This window comes from Tetranychus urticae, chromosome 3, assembly GCF_039701765.1.
Source record: "Tetranychus urticae isolate SD_2017Ah chromosome 3, NJAU_TeUrti_SD_1.0, whole genome shotgun sequence".
Taxonomy (NCBI): domain Eukaryota; kingdom Metazoa; phylum Arthropoda; class Arachnida; order Trombidiformes; family Tetranychidae; genus Tetranychus; species Tetranychus urticae.
Window position 1 is genome coordinate 13,589,885 of NC_142960.1, and position 23,533 is coordinate 13,613,417.

The 23,533-nt window shown below is 34.8% G+C and overlaps 1 protein-coding gene across 1 annotated transcript; it reads right to left on the reverse strand.

The window, feature by feature from the left end:
- Positions 1–65: 65 nt before the first annotated feature.
- LOC107364086 (tetratricopeptide repeat protein 39B) lies at positions 66–23,532 on the reverse strand. Its single transcript, XM_015931391.3, has 11 exons — positions 23,382–23,532; positions 22,971–23,142; positions 3,852–3,922; positions 3,523–3,621; positions 3,376–3,451; positions 3,188–3,311; positions 2,618–3,099; positions 2,197–2,348; positions 1,671–2,065; positions 1,452–1,569; positions 66–1,344 (listed from the first exon to the last, which is right to left on the reverse strand). The coding sequence occupies exons 2-11, from the start codon at positions 23,055–23,057 to the stop codon at positions 927–929; spliced, it is 2,022 nt and encodes a 673-aa protein (XP_015786877.1). The 5' UTR covers positions 23,058–23,142; positions 23,382–23,532; the 3' UTR covers positions 66–926.
- Position 23,533: the final 1 nt, after the last annotated feature.

Genomic DNA, 23,533 nt, shown 5'->3' on the forward strand with positions numbered 1-23,533 from the left:
TAAATTGATTACCTCAATCAATAAATTGAAGTTAATTAACCCAATGAAATGAAACAATCATAATATTTATATTAAATGCATTTAGTTTTAAAATATGACAACAAATGTTTAAATATACAACTTGTTATTAATCAGTTTTACCAAAACAACTCCATAACAATTAACATTATATTAAGTTTAATAAAAAGGGTAGAAAATTGAGATTTTCAGGGAATTTTCAGGATAATCAATTGGTTTATGAGTGGACAATCAAATGTTTCTTTGATGTAGAAAAGCGGACAAAGAAAATGGTCAAAACAAAATGTTTAAAATGGACTTTGAAGGCGACCAGTCTGTGATCGAGAAACAAGCTTAAAATTGAAATTGACGTTCATCGAGACATTGATATAACAGTTATCATTGATCAATTACATAATATAATATAATAATATTCAACTCATGAACATGCTTAAGGCATAAGGAAGTCATAAAGTATTTTAAACCTTGGTATAGCAATAAAGCTGAAAAAGGACAAAAAAAGGAAATCAAAATTGAAAAAGATGTGGCATTGAAAATCTTGTAATGAAGTTGGATGGAAGCTAAAATATGTTTTTTTTGAATGTTACATGAGAGAAGAAAAGTCAATGTTTATATTAAATGTTTGCTCAACCAGAATTACCATGAAATAATTAACAAAATTTAAATTTCCAATCAAGGTGATTTGGTTGTGATGAAATAAATGTTGCTTTGTTTGTATGAGATCTGAGTTATTTGGGATTATTAACATTCATTGGTGACAAATTATATTCTCTCTAATTTACTTGTAATTTTTGATAGCTGAATTTGGTGGTTCCGATGCGTATAAAATGGGTTAAACGAACAAAAAGAAAAGATAAAAAAAGATAAAAAAAGGTTCGATCAAGCAACGGTTTCCAGAACAATATTGTTTATAATTTAACTTGACTATCATCATAGCTTGCTCCAAATCCGAATGAGAAACGAGCTTGAAGTTTACTGGCCAACTCAAAGAATGACGATTGACCTTTACCAGTTGGCATGATTGGTTCAGCCAGAGGAAGAGGTTCAGAGGGAAGTGACGGTGTAGAGTCAAGGGAACTGGTTTCCTCTTCCTCCAATGTTAACGGTGGGATGGATGCTGACTGTTTCTCCATTATTTTAATATTACGCATGGCACAATGAACCCGGAAATGAACCATTGTTTCCAACAGATAACCAGTGTAATCTTTACGAGACTTTTCCAGCCATCGACGAGCAGCTGGAAGGTCATTCAGACGAACATAAGTTAATCCAAGTTCCATTGCTGCATGAGGAGCCAGATAAGTATCTCGAGCAAGTCGTTTCTCACTAAAAAAGGAAAACAAAAAGATGTTAAAATAATTTCTTGGAATCCAAATCCATATATAAATATCACTCCCAACATTTCCAAGCATTACTGGAACATTGATACTTACTTATCAATAATTTCAAGGAAACACTGTTCAGCCTGATAAGGAAATCCCATACTTCTTAAGCACATTCCCTTCATTAAAATTAAATCCAAATAATCATCTAATGGTTTCTCGGAGTCATCTGCAAAGGATTGTTAAATAATATAAATTGCGTTAATATTGAGTTATAATTAGAGGATACAAATGTTTGCCTTTGTCTGATAATATGGTAAAGGTTCGTACCGATTTCGCTCTTAAGAGAGTCTAATTGTTTTTCAATTAACTTGAGCATTGGATCAATCAATGTTTTATCCTTTTCCATGATGGCAAATATGTTCCAGATATAAGAAAACTCTAGGACTGGAGCGATGATCCTTTTCTCACCAGAAACGAATCGTTCACTTGTTGTTATGGCAAATTTTTCCGCAGGAATCGTTTTACCAGCATATCTTATACGAAGACCAGGAACTTGTTTGAACAACTCAAATGCCTGAGCTCGTAACTTTTCATCAGGTTCAGCTTCATGGGACATGTAATAATATGAGGCTGTTTGATAGGTGTAGGTTGCTGGAGACCAGGCACATTCCTTGCGAAGTATATCAGCATATTCAGCTGCCTTTTTCCAATTACAACGGATTCTTTGGACAGAAAAGTGAACCAAATTAGATTAGAAATGATTATTAAACGAGTTTAGTTGAAGGTTGCTCAAAGAAAGGGTTGATTATTGTGCTAAATTGAGTGTAAAATTTAAGGTAATTGAATAACTCACGTGTAACACCAAAGAAGCTCCCAATAGCAAATGTTATGAAGTTGTTTCCATTGGTTCTGAATTGCAATGCATTTTTCAAAGTTTAAAATAGCTTCACTTAATTTACCTTCAAGTTGATTGATCCGACCAGCAAACAAGATGAAGAAAGCGCTCTGAATGTAAAAATAAAGTAAAATAGAAAAGTTGATTACAGTTAGAATAATGAGAATTATGAAAACTACTGATGTAACATGAAACTGAATGGATAACCAATCGAGACAATCAGATACACAAGATTTCAACGTGAGTTGTCAGTTTGTGCGTTTCAACCTGATTATTGATTAATTATCGATCATAATTCTTTCTTTCAATTATGATATTTCAAGACTATCACCATGTGGATGCAGTAAATAATTTGCTCAGTAATTTGATTAGTTCTTACATTTGGATATTTTTCCATAGCACTGGACAAAATGTTGGTTACAAGAGTTAAATCTTCATTACCCAAACCAAAAAGATGTTCAATGTAACAAAAGTAAGCCATCATAATTAACTTGGCTAATGGTGATCTCAATCCGTCAGTGATTGCAGTTGAAGCTTCCAACTCAGTGAAACCAATTGACCGATTACCAGAGAAACCAACGAACTCCAAAAGTCGCAAAACTTTACTTGGTAAATGGGAAATCATCAAATTAAATGTTCCTAATCCCATGCGAACTCCCGATTCAAAATGCCTTTTAACCTTTTCAGATGACCAGGAAACCCTTTGATTTAATATGTTATTACACTCCTTATAAGTTTGGAAACATGATCGAATCCTTAAAGCTCCTTTAACTAAACTAATCAAGTTTTGGTCTTGTAAGAAAGTCATCAAGGCAATCATCAATTGAGCTTCAGCATAAACCAGCTCAGCATGGATTTGATCTGAAATGAAAAAACGTTGATTAAATGGTTAATACCGACATTATAACAGACATTGTTTCAACCAGAATATAATCCTAACTCATATTACCTTCAGTGTAATTGTTGTAATTTGGCTTCCAGACAACTCTGGCCACTGAGTTACTTTGATATTTCTTTATTTGGTAAAGGTCAATAACGTGTTTTAATGAATCCATTGTATTCTTAATTTGAGCCTGAGACAAAAGACAATTTCGCTGTCAGAAACTGGTTACACCTAAAGATCATTTGGTAACTTACATGTTCCAGGGTCAGAACACCTTTGAAAAAAGTGAGTGTAGCCGCGCCAAGTGCATGATAAAGACTAACCTCAGCCCTATATAAATGAAAATTAGGAAACAGTCAATAATCAGTGAATAAATGAATGTCTAAAACAATGTAACCAACCATTTATCAGCAATTTGACCAGCTTCTTCAAATTGGTTGCTCAGAGCGAGTTCCAATACTCTGGTTACTTCTTCCATTGATTGCTCTAAACTTGGTTGTCTGTGAAAATTACAATTAAAGATGTTACAATAGTAATCAAATAAATGATGTTTCTCTCGTTTTTCGTGCATTTCTATCGATTAAACAATTACATTGTAATAAGTGTGTAACTTACGAATCGTAATATTTTATCGGCTAATTTGAAGACAATAAATGTTTCTAATAACAATTGTGCAGCTTATTTAGCTTCATTTATTGCTTGATCACTCAAATATAAATAATTAACTTACTCTTCTTGGATTTCTTCAATCAATTGTGTCTCCTTAATAGTAACACCATCGTCAGTTGCATCCAGGAAAATCTGTAAATATTGGATGAAACATTGAATTTTTAATCAATTGGTTAAGATAGTTAAAATAAATTGTTCTAACAACCTGATTCAACCACAATACACTGTAAAATTATCATTAAATTGAGTAGATGAGTTAAGAAAGCTCAACCAAATCAATTAACCTCGCTAACCATCAATCAAGCATATTAGGTTTTTGCAAATTTCAAACAAATCTTCTCAACCAAAAATGACTTTACGAAGTACAACTTGATAATTAAGATGATTTGTTTCGATGTTTCGAGCTAATTGTTTATTTAAAACTCATTGATTATCGTATATTCACTCAATTGTTGCTCATCAATATATTAATTATCCAATATTATGAATTAAATACATAAAAAGATCAATCATTAGCAGTCTATTTAATGTTTGGGTTAACAAACAGCCAAAAAATGAATGAATGTGAAACACAATAAAATTTGATTCTCAATTAAATTCACTTTTTAATGATCATGAAATTAGCAAAATGAAGATCATATTAAGCATTAATCTAAAAGCGTAATCAACATTTAGGAAATAATTGTTAATATTGTTTTTGAGTAATTTTAATTCTAAAATTAGAAATTGAATTGAACTTGATTTTAGCTGGTTAATAAACCATCAAACCCGATTAACCAGATTAAAATTGTAACCTTGTTTTGCTTTCTGTTTACCCAAATTAATTGAGTTCAAACTGATCAAACAAACTATAATCATTGTCATTCAAGTTTAATCATTCAAGGCAATTAACTGATATTCAGAGGGTTAACATATTATTACATGACTTTCGTTAATAAACCTTCAAATTGAATTAATATTTACAATTGAGGCATAAAAATAATGGAAAGGTTAAAACTTGTTGATTGATTGCAAAGAAACCTTTTGCTATTAAAATCAACCAATATAAATGAACTGTGGTTAGTTGATCAACTATCAACAAAGGCCAGTCTTGATCACACAATTAAGGACGCCATTGAATTGTAAAGGTTAACCATTTGTTAGTAAATTACAATTTCAATGTTGATCAGCCACAAAATACTAAAACCATTTCCACTTCAATGTAAAGTTGATTTATAAATAGTTAATTAGTGATGATTGGATTATTTTCTGAGTAAATTTTTATTCAATCATCATCAATGTTTAGCAATGATTAATCGTTGTTGCTACTCAATATTCACTGATTACTTAATTTGCTAATGGTCACAACATCATAACGAGAAGTAAACCAACATCTGAAAGTTGAATGAAAAGCGAGTTAAAAGTGAAACTTAATCAATTCAAATTGTTCACGCATTTTAAGCTGTGGTCAGCTCCATTGATAGGTAAATGACCTGAATCACGAAGAAGAAAAACGATTGAGAGCATCAAATAGATTGAAATTATTTAAAGTAACTCTACAATAATCAATTTAAATATTGAAATTAGTAATTAAGTAATGATGGATAAATGAAATGCTAACATGAAAGTAACATCAATAATGGAACAAAAGAAATAGCGAGAGTTAGTATCTGACAGAATTGAAACAAAATCCTTTCTAACCTTGAAGATTTGCCACACGAGTTGATTGAAATGATTCATATTGATCACATTATCGTGCTCATGAACATTAAGATGTCTGAATTAAAGCAGAAAAATAATAAAACTTGATTCATTGAAATCAATTATTCAGTTACCTAAAGGTCTAGTTATTACTACTAGATTCAATAAATTTTTTGTTAGAAGACTTTATGTGCGACTTTTTCTACAAATTATTCATTGGAATTGAACAATGTCTGAAAACTCTAAAAAACTGAAAATCTCATACTTTGTTCATTACTGCAAGTCTTGCTCATACAAGTTGCTTGCTTGGACTGGTGAATCGGACTATGAAACCAGAAAAGCTTTAGAACGCTTTGACAACCTAAACAAATTGATGTTCATTAGCTTACGTGGTGGACAAAAGCAGTCGTACGATAAACCGATCAATTGGAAACTATGGATAGGAAACTGGATCATTCGTATCGCAATACTTTTAACTTTTATCCGACTTAATTTGTTCTTGTACTTTGATGAAAGTGACCAGTTAGATTTATATCTTGCAAATCCTTTTCCAGACTCCAGACGACAGAAGAGTACCTTTATGGCAATATTAGGTGTTGTTACTATTGTAATCTTTTCATTGCTCCGTGAATATTATCATTACATCGAACGAGCTGGTATTTTGATTGCTCTTAGAATTTTTTTCACCATTCGCAACCGTGGGATCTATTGGAAACCTTTGAAATTCAATGAAAGAAGTGCACAATTTTGTAATAAAATTGTCTACTTAATCATGGCACAGGGAGCTCGTCTCATGGTTTTTGTCTGGTTCTATTCGGCAGCATTAGTCTTCATATTGCATCTGAGTTATCCAGCAGCATATTCAAGTGGACTTCACATTTTTTTCATACTTTGCATTATTCCTAGTGAAATTGTTACGTTTGGTTTGCTTTTCAATGGACTAGTGAGTCTTGGAATATATCTTTGGACTTTTATTGCAGTTTTCAATGCACAACTGGAAGCGATTAGAGACGAGATTAAAAACTGTTTGAGAAGATGTTCGTTGAGTCCTGCAGGTTTAAGCCGAATCAATGAAAAGATGATTCAGTTTATGAATGAAATTGAGGAAACATATCGTCGCTTAGATTATCTTCATCTCTACCTGATGGGACTCATTGCCCTTCAAGCTGATGTTATGCTGCTATTTTCACTGATATTCAAGCTTTTCCCAAATTTCATTTCTTCGCTGGTCACATTTGGAGGAATCTTGATTCACTTTTTTCTTGTTATTGGCAATCTTTGGGCTTCTAGTTATTACACAAAAGTAAGTTCAATTTTCACAGCTCGATGCACTTATAAATTTATTAATCATTTTATCTTGATATCAAATATTTCAAGACGCTAAGTATACATGGACATTATACTGGACTTATATTGAATACAAAAGCAAACTGCTCTGCTCGATTCAAGGTATGTTACAGTTAGAATTGAAAATATTCAAACAGGATTGAAGGAAAACTTGAACTCTATTATGTGCATAGGCATTAGAAGTCCAAGATCGAATCAGCGCAAGACAGACTGGCGTTGCAATTGGAAATTTGTGCCTGATCACTCCTTCGTTTTCTTTACTCGTGAGTTCGCCAATCGTTTTTTGGGCAATTCAATGAATACTAATGCATGTTACTCATTTCAGTTCATTTTGGAAAATATCAACTTCATTATGCTTCTAACAGTCAACATTAGAACGCTCGTTTGATATTTAGCAGCATTAATGTAAATAGCAAACGATGAACGAAGGAAAGGGACGATTCGTTAAAATCGTTGCTTTGGTTTGTTACACAAAGTTACTTACAGATGTTTGAAAGTGCACAAAATGTAAATAATAACTTTTAATAAAATTAAAGAAACATTGCGCATATCATTTGAACTAAAAGCATCAGAGTTGCTTAGTTAGCTAAGGATAAGAGCATTTGCATCTAGAGTCATTAGAACACATTGAGAACATTCAATGAAGCGACTTGCTACTGGACTTTTCAGTCAATAGTTGAAACTTTTTCAGTTTTTCTTAGTTTTGCTTAAGACGAATGTCTTGATCACACAATTAAGGACGCCATTGGATTGTAAAGGTTAACCATTTGTTAGTAAATTACAATTTCAATGTTGATCAGCCACAAAATACTAAAACCATTTTCAATGTAAAGTTGATTTATAAATAGTTAATTAGTGATGATTGGATTATTTTCGGAGTAAATTTTTATTCAATCATCATCAATGTTTAGCAATGATTAATCGTTGTTGCTACTCAATATTCACTGATTACTTAATTTGCTAATGATCACAACATCATAACGAGAAGTAAACCAACATCTGAAAGTTGAATGAAAAGCGAGTTAAAAGTGAAACTTAATCAATTCAAATTGTTCACGCATTTTAAGCTTTGGTCAGCTCCATTGATAGGTAAATGACCTGAATCACGAAGAAGAAAAACGATTGAGAGCATCAAATAGATTGAAATTATTTAAAGTAACTCTACAAGAATCAATTTAAATATTGAAATTACTAATTGTCACCCTAATTGAAGTCTTCATTGAATCATCAATTTTCATAAAAAATTGCTCAACATTTTGATATAAATTATGAAAGGTTGCTCAAACAAGGATCTGAACGAAGATTGCTAAACTCGCTTTCATTACAAGTTAGAGGGTCGTATCATGGATCCAATCCACTGCAATATGATTCTTTCTATCACCAATTACACTACTGAGAAGATCTCGAAGAGATGAAGAGATAGCTTTAGCTATGGAATACAACTATTCAGGGCTTGATACCTTAGTGTCGCGTAGACTTAAGGTTGTATTCAGAGGATTCACAAAGTAACAAACTAAGAACTCGTTAGAGCTTTATGAAAACTTTTATTGATATAAAATTGAAATGGGAAAATGTTTGACTGTAAGTGACTGTACTAGAAGTAAAACTTGGTAACATAAGAGTTAGATGAATTTGAGGACATTGAAGTCTATTAAAATAATGGAGTAGTAACAGTAGCAAATGAACAGTGAATTAAAGAACATAAGAGTGTTCCTTTTATCCTAAACTTAAAACAAAAGAAATGAAATTGGAGGGAATAAGCATAAGGAGCGTAAAAACTCTGTCTTTCTTTGTCTTCTTTCTGGTTAGTATCAATGTCATCAATTAATACTGTTAAAGCCTATGACCAATCCGGGTTGAGTTGGATAGCACCAGCTATGATGTCTTGAGACAATACTTTTTACCTTCTTGGTAATCTCAGCCTTTGTATGTACAAAGGGATTAAAATGGTGACTTGATTTGGTTAACCTAAAGAAAGGGAATTTGCTATCTCTTACTTTTTGACACTTAAAAATGAAGCTTAAATTTCAAGAGAGATTTACAAAGATTATTGACAGATTGTGGTCAGGATAATGTAAATGAGAGTTCCACAGAACTATGAATTTGTAATACAATAAAGGGCATAAAGTGAACAAGTTTAGTTTGAATTCAGAGAGGGGATAATTTCAGATTGTTAAAGCAATACGAATGAATGGACTGATTGAGAAAGTTTAGCTCTAAATATGATTAAATATAAGAATAAATGAAATGAAAAGTTAAAAGTTAAAGACTAAAACAATTCATAGAGCAGTTGATAGAAGACCAAAATCTCTACCCTTCATTGCCCCAGAAATAAGACCATGAAGTCTTTTGTTAACTGGGTTTATGGATTGTTTTGATTGTCAGGAGTGGGTGAGCGAGAGCTTGAAGCAGGACGCAAGGGATAGAAGACATCATCACGAATTTGAGAACTTGAAATTGGTCTATCAATGAGAGTAGCATCCGATGATGATCCAGTGGAAGTGAGTCGTCCTGAAAAGATTGATGATTGAGAAGAGCGCGGTGGTCTGAAAGGATTAGGCAGAGCAGCAATCATGGCTTGAATCCGGGCATATTGTTCATATTGTTGTCTTCTTATTGAAGATCCAGAAGATTCAGATGAAGCATAACTCGGCGGTGCAGAATTGTTAGGCGAAATGGTTTCAGCAGAACCAATAGAAGAATTCTCAAGAAATTCAGATGCATTGTCAGTTAGTTCTTCCGATTCAGACTCAGAATTTTGTCTTGATGAATAAGTTTCAGAGGCTGAAGAACCTGCAGGTAACTCAATAAAAGGAGGTGGAAATTGACGTATTTGAAGATTTCCATTATCTTCAAATAAGAGAGCTGAGGGTGCAGGAAGTGGTGGACCAGGAATTCCAATTTCTGGTGGACTTGGTGAACGAATGGGAGATGGAATTCTTCGAGGTTCCTGAGGTGGAGGCGAAGGTTGGGGAGACTGTTGAGGAGACTGTTGAGGAGACTGTTGAGGAGACTGTTGAGGAGATTGTTGAATAATTGGTTGTGGTGCTTGCTGAGGTGAAGGCTGAGGTGATTGTGGCGGAGATGGTGAATGTGATTGATAAGGAACCAAAGGAGGAGATTGTTGAGACAATTGTTGATGTAATTGTTGATGTAATTGTTGATGTAATTGTTGAGGAACTGGTGGACTTTCAGGCCTTGGTTCGAGCATTGGTTCAGGCAAGATTTCAGGCTGAGGTTCAGGCAAGATTTCAGGCTGAGGTTCAGGCTGAGGTGGAGATAGTAGTTCCGGGTGAGGTGCAGGAAGTGGTTCAGGCTGTTGAACTTCAGGTTCAGCTTCTAAGTCAATTAGTGGGATTTCCTGTGGAGGATTCTCAATAGCAAGTAAAGGGAAATCAGGAGGAACAACGGTACCTTCAGATGAATTAGCAGTATGAATAGAGACGTTGTCATCATCTGAGTTATATTGAGATGAGCGAGGTTGAGAATTAGGAGAGACACATCTCGAGCTTGAGAATTCAGGATTACCATTCCTGTAATGGTACGTCCAATCATTTGGCCATTGTGCTTCTCCTCTTCTTACTCTATCAGAGTAAATTTGAAGTAATCTTGCAACATGACGGTTACTGCAAGTGTCAACTGCATTGGCATGATGAATACCTCGATGGCGTCGGGCCATTTCTTCAATATCTTCCCAAAAACAAAGATATAAGTTCATTGAAGTCAGAGCTTCAACAGCAGGAGAGTGCGGACCAGCTCTGATAGTAAAACCTGGGAATAGTAAGAATGAAACTAAAGCAAGAGAAGCAGCACTTTGAGGATAAGGTGAAAAGAATTGTGTTAATTCTCTCAATTTGGGTTTAAGCATTTCAATCTCGTGTTCAGATAAGTCGAGGGATCTCAGGAGATTAATAAGACCAGCACCAATGATAGCTTTAGCTGTTAAGAAAAATTCAATGATTTGATTGCGGACAGAGAGAAAGCTTTTAGCATTTCGAAGATCTCGGCGGCTGAGTCCATGGAAAGGAGTGTCCATGTAATCAATTTCATCATAATTAACAAGACTTTCGTAAACAATATTACGATGACCATCAATAATAATTACCCATACAGGTCTGGGTCTAAGTCGAAATGCATTGTTGTAGACATTGAGTCCTTGTATCCTACAGTAGGCCATATGAATACTGTAAACCAAATGAGGATGAGGGTGCATTCGAATTGCTTCTTGAACCAATCGATCGGTAGAAGCTCTGAGTCGTGGCATGTAAATAGTGGTGAGCCTGTGAAATTCTTGTGCAGCGTTTCGAGTCTTATTGTATCTATTCGCTATATATTGTGGATTAGTAGTAGGAGGCTGAGTAGGTCTTGAGAAAGTAAAACCACGAAGTGAATTAGGGAAAAGTCGAGGTGCATCTTGAATAATAAGTTGTCTTTCTTCTTCAGATACTCTTTGCATTGGGTCGATACGAATGAAAGGTACTTCCATACCTTCTCCAGAATCATATGAAACGGATTTAGCATATCGAGCAGTTCGTCGAGGAGGAATACCATGAGCTACATTGAGCCATTCCTCAGAATCGGTTAACAAGTAAAAAGGAACTCGACTCCAGAAAATAGTATGAGGTCGTTGAGGGACAGAGGAAGGAACTCGGGAACCTATTGATGGTTCAAAACCAACTATGTTTTGGAGAAACTCTTCAGTTTCCCATAGAGGTTCAGAGGGATCTTGAATTCTTCGATAATTATTCCACCAATTCAAACCTACATTAGCTAACGAGCGGATAGCGAGAGGATTCAGCAGAGGATCATTAGGGTTAGAATCTTTAAGATTGTTCAAACATGCCCATAGATTGAATGTATCGTACCAGCGATTCTCGTGAGAATTCTGATTTGGAGGGGCAACAACATTACCAGTTTTAAGGTGAGAAGGCAGAAAGTTTGCTAAACGTTTTGGAGCTTTAATAAGCTCTTCTCTAACTGGGGTAGGAACAAATGGAAGGTCAATATTGAAATCAAACTCTTCTAAAAATAACCCTAATCTACACTTATTTTCGTGAGATAAAATTGAAGCAGGGCTTAAAGATTCAAAGCATAATGTTCGTCGGCATTTAAAGAGGGATTTCTTGTATGATTCGAGGGTGTTTTTTGAAGTGACTGGCTGAAAAAATGGGTAATCGTCCTTGTTTGCGAAGAATTGAACGCATTCTGGAAGAATACACAAGAATTGATGGATGTGAAAGAGAGGGAAAAGGCCTAAAGTTGTGACTAAATCTCGCAACCAATCAATGCAGAGATTACAATACCATTTTTTGCATGAACGACACTCTTTAGGGTCGATACATATCTGTTCACACAGATAACAACGAATGAGTTTTTCAAGAGTTTCTAAATCAGGATTGCTAACCTGAGCTTTTGTGATTCCGTGAGGAATAGGCTTTAATGGCATTGTTTTAATTTTCTCGTCATTGTAGAGGTTCAAGAAAATCTTTTCTCTAATCATTGTTTCAAACTTATTTCTAAGTTCAGAGAAGGCTTTAGCCTTGGCAGAGACTAACTCTTTTATTTCGAGGAAATGTTCATCAGAGAGATAATCTGGTAACGGAGCTGTAGGTAAAGGAGCGGGATATTGATTTGGTAAAAAGTTGTACTGACTTGGCTTAAGATAGCGTTCAGGAAATCTATTATTCTGATCAGTATTTCTACTTTGATTTGAATTCTGACTGTATTCAGAAAGAGGAGGATTAGGACTGTTAGCAGGGGTAGAGGGAACCGATTTCTGAGAGGCGGAATGAGACTCAGTTATGATACTTAACTCAGGCAAGGACTGGATAAGAGAATCACGCATTCGTCCAGGAATAGATCGGTTCATACCAGCATGAGGAGAAACAGGAATTCGTTTGCTTTGATCGTGTCCAGTTTGGAGACTTCTTTTACCATTTACATTAGGAACTGAACCTTGAGCTTTAGGAAGCTTAGGAATACGAGCCATAGCAGAACCCCAAGGAATGGACGTCTTAGGTTTAACTCCGGTCTCAGGTTGAACTGATTTCTTTAGTTTATACCCACTAGTAGAGGGTTCAGGATCAGAACCAGATTTAGGTTTTGGTGGAGGAGGCGGAGGCATTAGAAGTGATGAAGGAGAGCGATAGACTCGCTTAGCTGCCGTTTCGTCGTCACTACCACTGTCAGAAGACAGAACAATTCCACCAAAATCGAAGTTTTCTTGAGTGTATGTAAGATTAGGTGGAGGAAGAGGAGGAAGGCACGGTTCCAAAGAATTGTCTTGGACGGTTTGAGTTGAGCGGTTACCAGGATTTGGAATATTGAAAGTTTGAACTTGTTTAACTGACTGAGAGCATTGAACAGATGGATCAGAGTTTTTAAGAACTGGAGCGGACTGTTCACTTGGTGATTGTTGGGTTGAAGATTGATCTGGTCTCGGAGGAGTGGGAACTTTCACAGTTTCGCCAGAGGGTAAAATTCGCTCGATGAGTGTTGAGCTCAAAACCTTTTGCTTAATTACTTGTTTGTTTGCAGCGATAGGATTCATCTCGAGAGGGTTGAGTAAGCAAGGTAAAAATCGAAGTTGATTTTGCACCAAAAGAGAATTGAAAACTGAAGTAAAGTTAAACTCACAAGTTGAAAGATTGAACTTTGGAGACTTAATTAAATTCAAATTGAACAATTTAGACTTGAACTGTTTTAAGAACTTGACCAGAATTGGAATATAAAAGAGCTCTTGAGAGTTGGAATAATTAAAATTAGAACAGTGGAAAATGAACAAGTGTCTCGGTTGAATAGACAATAAGAAGTGAAGAAAATCTAAAAGGATTAAACTGAGGTTAAGTGGGGGCGCAATTAGCGGTTGACAATAGAGTACCAAGTACTGACTTTGGAGGGAAAAATTTTCCTTTGTCTTAAGACCGTGAGAAAGGGGGAATAATTGATTTGATTTTTCGGTTATGATTTCCCCTTTTTTGGGATTAAACTGGGATAGCGAGAGAGTTAAAGCTCTGTTTAAGCCTAAAGTGGTGACAAAAGTTGAAAGTTGATTTTTATCAGACTGTATTATCTTGTCTTCACTGTCAGCTTCATAGCAAAGGAATAACACATAAGTGTTGAGTGCAAAATTTTGATTTTGCCTAACTTGAGCTCGGGTTAACCTCTTCAAATTATTATTTGAATCTAAATTTTGTAAAGAGATTTCTCTATCGGCAGTTATGTATTTTTTACGGGCTTTGATTTTTGGATTTGGGAATTGACTTCCAATGTAATTGTCATTATTAGGGATTGGGGAAAAATTGGAATTAAGATTATTCTCAGTAATTTGTTCAATTTCTTGGTTAGAGATTCCATTAGGAATGATTTCATTTGGAGAAACATCTTTAGATGTGTTTGACAATTCATTTTGGATTGTTTGATTAAGATGGTGAGAGCCATTATTATTTTGAATATTATCAAGGGTTTTATTTGTCAGATTCTTAGAGGAATCATCAAAATTTATGTCTAAATATTGGTTAAGATTATGCGGACTTTTAGTGAGTATTAATGGAGTATTGGGTGAAGAAAGTTCAGTTAAAGTTTGGTTAGAGTTTGAAGAGTGAGAGGAAGGAAAATTAATTTCATTTGGGTTAATTTCAGAAGGAATAGAAGATTCAAGATTTGACTCTAATTGGCTTGATTCATTATTAGAATTCTGGGGTGCACTTAACTCATTTATATCATTCGAATGATCTCCTTGTACTGATTCAGAGGAATCAATAAATGTTGGCATATCCGGAATGGTAAAACTTTCATTCTCTAAATAAGTATCGGGGTTAAAATATTGCTCTTTTAGCTTTTTCATTTGGTCAGTTAGTTCACCTCGATAGAGCTTAGTATTACTTACGTTAACACTGAATAGACCTAAATCTTCGAGCTCTAATAGCAATAGGGAACCTTTCTGAAGTCCACATACTAAGTATGGGCCATGATACTTTTGTCTGAGTTTTTTACTGATTGAGGAGTCTGGAGATTCATTCTTTACGAAAACATAATCACCTTCTTGATAGGGAGAAGATTGATGAAGCGATTTCGTACGATTGATTTGGTAAAGTTGTTGTGCATGCAATCTCGCGTAAGCAAGTTTTCTAGCCTGATTAACATTGAATGAGAAGGAATCAGGGAATTCTAACAAATTATCAAGAGGTTTCCTGGGATGTCTACCATAAACTAGGAAGTAAGGAGAGAAACGAGTGATTTTATGAATGGATGTGTTAATTGCAAAAACCGATGCTTCTAAAGCATTTTTTAAATTCTTGGTCCCGTTTTGTAAGACATATGATCTTAGTCGTTCAGCTATGGTTCGATTACACCGTTCCACAATGCCTTGTGACTGAGGATGATATGCATTTGACCTTTCGTGCTTAATGCCATTTTCTTTCAAAAACTGATGTACAGCTTCAGAAGTGAAGTTTGTACCTTGGTCAGTCTGTATGACTTTGGGAAAGCCATAAGTTTGAAATAAGGAAGTTAGTATTGAGATAACGGTACTAGCAGTTTGGTTAGTGGTTAATTTAGCAAAGACAAACCTTGATAATATATCAACTAAGACAATAATGTATTTCTTTACCTGTTTTATAACTATCGGACCTTGAACATCTAATTCCAATCTTTCGAAGATCTCATTAGGGATAGGTTTTGTGGATGGATCAACATAAATTATGTTGGTGGGTTTAGCAATTTGACATATAACACAGTTATCACACAATTGTTTAACTAAATCGTGTAAGTACTGACACCAAAATCGTCTGGCAATTTGAAAGTACGTCTTCTCAGGGCCGAAATGTCCTCCTAAAGGAGATTCGTGTTCATAGGCGAATAAGTCTTTGAGAAGTTTTGCATCAATTACGAGTCTTGAACCAAATGGTGTGTTAACATCCTTACGGTAAAGCAAACCGTCTTTCATAATATAACGTTTTAGCGTCACTGAATCATTGTTCTGGTAAAGTTTGATGATACTTTGGATGTTTGGGTTATTTAACTGAACTGTACGGACTTTCTCTTTCCATAATGAGAATTCTGAATTTGAAGGCTTGGTTGAGGGTTTGATATGGTTTAGCTCGGTAGAAGTAGAGTAACAGATTGAAGAAAAGATTTGTTGATCATTCAAATGATTAATCTCAGATGAGCAGAGTGAATTCAATCCAATATCATATAAGTGATCATCAAGAGGATCTTGAATATAATCCAGCAAGTAAATTCTGTCCAAGAATTCTTCTTCAGGGTCTATGATTTTTCGATGAGACCAACAAGACTGATATCTTGAGAAACAATCGGGAGGATGAGTTGCACCTTGTTTGTAAACAATTTTGAAGTCGTAAGTTGACAGCATGATTGACCATCGTTGTAATCGAGAATTCTTAAAATTAACTTTGGTAAGTTGACATAGAGCATGGTGATCTGTCTCTATTAAGAATTGTTCACCTTCAAGGTAATGATTGAATTTGTTAATGCCTACAAATATGGCAAGAAGCTCTTTTTCAGAGATGGAATAGTGTTTTTGGTGTTTTTGAAGTTTTTGTGAATAAAATGAGAGAGGAAGCCAATCTTTTACTTCTTCGATGGGTGTGAGAGAATTGTAATTTGGAGAGTTGGGATCTTCTTGTTGAAGGATTCCACCAACAGCATGGTCTGAAGCGTCAGCAGCAATTTTTCTTCGAAGTTTAGGGTCATAATGGACCAGTAGAGTTGTAGATACGAGGGAATTTTTGAGAGTATCAAGTGCTTTTCTATCATCGGGAAGTATTCTGAATCGTTTTTCTTTTGAGATTAGTCGATAAAGAGGAGCGGCTAATGTTGAATAATTAGGAATGTAACGTGAAAAATAGTTGTAGCAACCAAGTATTGACTGGAGTTCTCGTACATTACGAGGATAAGGAAGATTTTTAAGTGCTTCGACCTTCTTTGGGTCAGGACGAATACCTTGACCAGAAACCAAATGTCCTAAAAGTAAGATTTCAGTATATCCAAGTTGACATTTATCTAATTTAACCTTTAAATTGTATTGTCGAAGTCGATCAAGAACCAGAGTAGTATTAGAGAGTAATTCGTTGAAGTCTTTTCCAACAACTGGGACATCGTCAAAGTACCCAATACACTTCTGATAGATGAGTCCTTCAAGGACTTTGTTCATAAGGCGCTGAAAGATGAAAGGAGCGCTGGCAAGACCCATTGGTAAGCGTTTATACTGGTATTTGGCATCAGGAGTAACAAATACAGTTTTAGCACGTTCAGTTGGAGGAAGCTCGATCTGATGATATCCTTGAGCCAGGTCAAAGATATTGAAAAATTTACCATTACGAACTACTTCCAAGCAGTCATCAATGCGAGGCATTGGGTGTCTGGGAACTCGAGTTATACGATTAAGTTTCCTGTAATCGATAACCATTCTGAAACTTCCATCGGGCTTTGGAACTAGGATGGCTGGAGCACCACCATCGGCATTACAAGGTTCGATGATGTCATTGGCGAGTAAATCGTCAATAATTTTCTTAAATTCAACTCGACGATTAAGAGGACAACTGTACGGATTTTGCCATGGAACTGGTTGATTATCAAGATCAATGTGAATGGGACAGACAGTTGAGGGAACGAATCCTAGATCATTTTTTGATTTAGCAAATGTATCTTGAAAAGATTCTATTAGTTCAACTAGTTGTTGCTTCTGGTGTTCTGGTAGATTCTCATCAATTTTCTGATAAACTAAAGTTTTAAATGGTTGGAAATTGATTTCCTTGACTTCTGTTGGAGTATGAAGATCGCATTTGGCCATAACAGCAGTTGATTCAGTGCTTAACTGAACAGGAACAGGTTTACCATCTTGTTTGACTCGATTGTCCAAAATGTAAGAGTCGGAAGCATTTCCAGTTGGATGGATAGATGAATTGAATATTTGTTGAGTTTCATCGATTGTACAAAATCGTATGAAAAAGTTTGGTGCAAGAGGAGTGGAATCAAAGTATTCTGAACAGGTTGTTAAGTATTCATTGCCATCTGATTTTAACTGCATATAATACAAGTGCAGAAAAGCGTTACCAATAAGACAGACTGGTTCGAAGTCGTTTACGATCTGGAGTCTAAAAACTCTTGAATCTGCCATGTCAGGGTGTTTGACGACAGCATATGCAAAGCCATGTGAGTGAACATATTGCTGAGCAGCAATACCTTTGAGTGAACGAGTGTACGGGATAACAGTAGCACCTAACTCTTCAGCTATGGATGAATCTAAAGCTGAAATAGTGGAACCAGTATCCAATAAAACTCGACCTTCTTTGTAAATCTCGCGATTTGGTCGACATAGTTTAAATACGGCTTGAGGCATATGTGAGAGTTGAGATTGACCAAGATTAGTCAATAGAGGTAATTGAGATACAGGTGAGAGAGCGTAAGAGAAACCTGGATTTCGATGAGCATCAACAGTAGGTTCAGGAGGTAAATTATCACCTATGATGAGATTAGCAGATTGACTTGGAGTATTTGTTATAGCAAGAGGTTGAGAAGCAGAAGCTTGAGGCTGACTTTGAGAAGGTTGTGAAGTTTGATTTCTGTTGTGAGAATAAGGAGTTCGAGGTTTTGTACGACATTGGGCAATAGTGTGACCGATGCGTTTACAATAGTTGCAAGTCACATTAGGATTGTAAGAGGAAGAGACATGCTGAGTTTGCCTGGGATTTGGTTTAGATTGATTGCGATTATCGGGTTTCTTATTGAGAAGAGAAGCTACAGTAGTAACTTTAGGAGTGAAAGAGTTTTTCTCGTTTCGAGATTTATGTGCTTGTTGTTGTTGAGTGTATTCAAAATGTTTTCTGATGAGGAAGGTAGTAATTTGTTCTAAATTACCATTATATCCTAGGGTATAAATTTCAGTTTGAAGGAATTGAGGGATGTGATACATAAGTTCATGAAGGAAAACTTCATCAGTGTAAGCTCCTACAGTTTTTGCAAGAGCTTTACGAAGCTTTTGAATAAAAGTTGAGGGATGTTCAGATAAAGTGTATCGGATTTGCTTGAGTTGAAAAGAGGCAGAATATTGCATGGCTGGAGTTTTGATAGCAGTAATGAGAGCGTCTACGTAAGCTTTATACTCGGTAATGGATTCACCAACTTCAGTATCAGCGAGAGCTAATAATTCATGTGCTAAGGACTTTCTGAAACATCTATAACGCGTAGCGTCATCGACATTTTCTTGGGCTAACCGAGATTTAGTTTTGGTTATGAAGTCTAACATGTCTTCACCTTTGGTATACTCAATGATTTGAGGATCTGGCTTGAGAGCAGATAGAGAAGTAACAAGCGAAGCTTGATCGATTCCAGTTGAATTTGTGAAGTTCACCGGAACAGGAGAGCTTACAGTAGGTTGAGGCAAGGTCATATGAATACCATTGAGGGCGAGAACAGCAATGAACTTTTTGATAGTTCCTAAGGGTAGTGATAAAGCAAATAATTCATCTTGGGTAACTCGAAGGACAGATTCAGTCTCTCGACCAAGAGTAAGAATAATTGTTTGAATTTCAATTTCAGTCATACCACGTTGACGGCATTGTACAACCCATTGAGGAATCTCGAGATTCTGTACAGAACTGACAGGAAGTTCACCGATTTCTTCATCTTCTAGATTATCACCATGAATCATTAGATGAGTGCGTAAGCATTCGTAGAGTCGTTTTCTTATTAACGGAGCAGCAGGGACTACAACATTCCAAGCAGTGAGCTTTTCAGTTGCTTCAACAGGAGTTAATAATTTTACCGTTGGAGTTCCATCAGCGGCAACGAAGTTTAAGTTGGATTTTAACATCATAGCAAATGGGAGAGTTTAAAACTCTAAGTTATAACTGGTTACAGTTAAAGGATACACAAAGATCACAAGAGTGATATAAGTTCAGAACAAAGAAAGCGGAGTAGCTTTGGGAAAATTGAAAGTTTTTGGAAAAGAGCTTTTTATAGCTGAGAATACTTATCAGTATTGAAATTGAATTTTAGTTGAGGGTTGAACGAAAGTGACGTGATAGTCGAAGAGCACAATAGGCGATGAGATCACAAGAGTGATGAGGTTTGGATAATGTTCAACAGGAGTTTTGATGAGATGCCTTGAAGAGTAGTCGAAGTTGTTCAGTGACAACGAAGGTTCACGAAGGTGAAGATGAATTAAAAGTTTAGAAGCTCAAAGGCTTAGACTCACGGTAATGTGATGGAATTACACGCCGGTAATTTAAAATGGAAAAGTTAATTCTTTAACTTGAATTGCAGTAACAACACAGAGGAAGCACTTAAGAGTTAAGATCATGTAGATGATGACGGAGGAACACAACACAGAGGACAAGAATCCTGCCGTGGTCGCCAAATGAAAGGTTGCTCAAACAAGGATCTGAACGAAGATTGCTAAACTCGCTTTCATTACAAGTTAGAGGGTCGTATCATGGATCCAATCCACTGCAATATGATTCTTTCTATCACCAATTACACTACTGAGAAGATCTCGAAGAGATGAAGAGATAGCTTTAGCTATGGAATACAACTATTCAGGGCTTGATACCTTAGTGTCGCGTAGACTTAAGGTTGTATTCAGAGGATTCACAAAGTAACAAACTAAGAACTCGTTAGAGCTTTATGAAAACTTTTATTGATATAAAATTGAAATGGGAAAATGTTTGACTGTAAGTGACTGTACTAGAAGTAAAACTTGGTAACATAAGAGTTAGATGAATTTGAGGACATTGAAGTCTATTAAAATAATGGAGTAGTAACAGTAGCAAATGAACAGTGAATTAAAGAACATAAGAGTGTTCCTTTTATCCTAAACTTAAAACAAAAGAAATGAAATTGGAGGGAATAAGCATAAGGAGCGTAAAAACTCTGTCTTTCTTTGTCTTCTTTCTGGTTAGTATCAATGTCATCAATTAATACTGTTAAAGCCTATGACCAATCCGGGTTGAGTTGGATAGCACCAGCTATGATGTCTTGAGACAATACTTTTTACCTTCTTGGTAATCTCAGCCTTTGTATGTACAAAGGGATTAAAATGGTGACTTGATTTGGTTAACCTAAAGAAAGGGAATTTGCTATCTCTTACTTTTTGACACTTAAAAATGAAGCTTAAATTTCAAGAGAGATTTACAAAGATTATTGACAGATTGTGGTCAGGATAATGTAAATGAGAGTTCCACAGAACTATGAATTTGTAATACAATAAAGGGCATAAAGTGAACAAGTTTAGTTTGAATTCAGAGAGGGGATAATTTCAGATTGTTAAAGCAATACGAATGAATGGACTGATTGAGAAAGTTTAGCTCTAAATATGATTAAATATAAGAATAAATGAAATGAAAAGTTAAAAGTTAAAGACTAAAACAATTCATAGAGCAGTTGATAGAAGACCAAAATCTCTACCCTTCAATTATGAAAAATGTTTACCATTAAAATGAACATTTAAAGATCATTATTGGTTTATTTTATAGTGAAGATGATTAAATAGCAATTCAAGTAAATATGTAATGATGGATAAATGAAATGCTAACATGAAACTAACATCAATAATGATTCTATTAACAATGGTGACACTACTAATGGTCAACAGAGTTAAATGTGATTAAAGACTGGAATGTTGGGAATGAAATTGAAATTCAACAATCAACCGATACCAATACAATTTACTTCCGCAATTGAAAGTTAATATTATGTATAAATATATGAAAGAAGATGATTATTATTAAGAAAAAAAAGTAGGAATTAATTAGTTGATAATAGCGTAATTGATGATGAAAAATGATTATATTCAAGGATCAATCATGTAGCGAACAATGAATTTAGGTTTTTGCAAACTGATGAACACAATAAACCTAGAAAAATAATGAAGATGCGGTTTTCGATGAGAAAAATGGAGACACAAGATGAGGAAGATCACAAGTTATCATCTCTTTCTCATCATATTATCAAATTATAATATCAGGTTGAATGAACCTTATATTGTAACGTAATTACAGGTAAATAATGGATACAAACAAAAATACATGTCAAAATACATACTTTCCTTATTGTCTATTAACCTTTTTTAAATTGTTTTGCACATCAGGCACCTTTAACCATCGACCTGATTAAATTTTAAACGTTTAACAATAATCTATTTAACATTCAAACACCAATTTTAACAGTAAGTTGAAAGGTGAACCTTAAAAATAGTCATTTAACATTGAATTTCAATTTTGGGTACAAACGTTATTTGGTTAGATTTAGGTTTTTCTGGTTTGCTTTCACAAGCTTTAAGGATAAAAAGTAAACATTTATTGACAATGGAAAGTTGTCAATCCAAATGGACGGTAAATTAATGAGGCAATTTGTTAATATTATTTGGTTTCGGGCTTCTTCAGGTCAAACCTTAAAATAGTAGTTTTGTGAGAGAACCAGAAACTGGTCAAAAGGTGTGTATTAAATGGTTACTGGGTTTCGGGTGTGAGTCTGTTTGGACTCATCTTTGACCTAGAACTGGTTTCTACTGATGTTTGGTTTTATGGCTGAAAAAGTTGATTATCATCGTGATATCATCATTTAATGAAAATGTGAAGCACCATTTAACGCCAGTAATAATCATATTCATCATAAACTAAAATAAACCTTTTTCATCTCAATTCTTGGTCAGCATCTTTCATGGTCATCAGTTATGCAGAGAAACCATTTGCTGTCTTGAGAAAAGGATTACTTTAAATTAGATGAATTAGATTTACTGATGATTATGATCTTTTTTTGGATACCCAAATTAGACTTGAATACATGTAATATTATATTGTTATATTCATGAAATGTTAAGGGTTACAGGAGATTTCAATTTGTAAGCTAATATTTCATTCACCTTGTTGGTGTATTATTTGCCTTTTTGCGGTTTTTTACATGTAATTTTAGCATTGAATGTAATCACTTTTTAGAGCAATGAATAAATATATGGATCAATAAAGTGGTTAAGTATTTGTTGGTATGTTAAATAGTTGAACAGCTGAACAAGCAAGGCAAATTGTTGGAGGACAATTGGCGTTGTTGGAAACGATTTGACTGATTTGGTTGGAACAATGAGAATTAAAAAGTATATTTATATTTAAAGTGAAACAATGATTGTTTAACTAACCTCATCATCAAAAGATTCACAGGGTTGATCAATGATCTTTTCCTTGATTTCACCGCGTTCAGTTCCGTCAACTTGTCGAATTGTCATTTTGAATTAAATTTGACTTTCAATCAATTTTCCTCTTTTTATCCTTTCTTTTGTCTATTGTTGACCCCAATCCTTATTAGCGATCCTATTAAAAGGGTAACAGGAAATTAATGATGATGTCGTTATATTGATTACTTTCAATACATCAATGATATCAAGTAAAGAGACATGATGATGAGCCACAATGAAAACAAATTTATAATTTCAAGATGAATATTTTGATTAGACAGTTGTTGATCTATTGATTAAAGATGTTTCATTGAAATTAGATGTTTTTAAAGAGGCTTCATCACACATGTGAACATTGAAACAATGGAAACATACAATTTGATGATTACTACGTGATGGCAATAGCGTTGTTGGATCTGGTTGACAGTAGATGAGAATAGGTAACAATTTAAAATGTTGAAGCACTCTTGAAGCTACATTTGGTGAACATTGAATTGAAAATGAACCGGCTCAACGAAAGATTCATC

Excerpts from the sequence above, each read along its gene's own strand:
- LOC107364086 (XM_015931391.3), bottom strand. The coding sequence starts at position 23,057 with ATGACAATTCGACAAGTTGACGGAACTGAACGCGGTGAAATCAAGGAA. Across the intron at positions 3,452-3,522 it reads GGTCAAATTGCTGATAAATG|GGCTGAGGTTAGTCTTTATC; the intron begins GTTGGTTACATT and ends TCATTTATATAG. Across the intron at positions 3,312-3,375 it reads GTGTTCTGACCCTGGAACAT|GCTCAAATTAAGAATACAAT; the intron begins GTAAGTTACCAA and ends CTTTTGTCTCAG.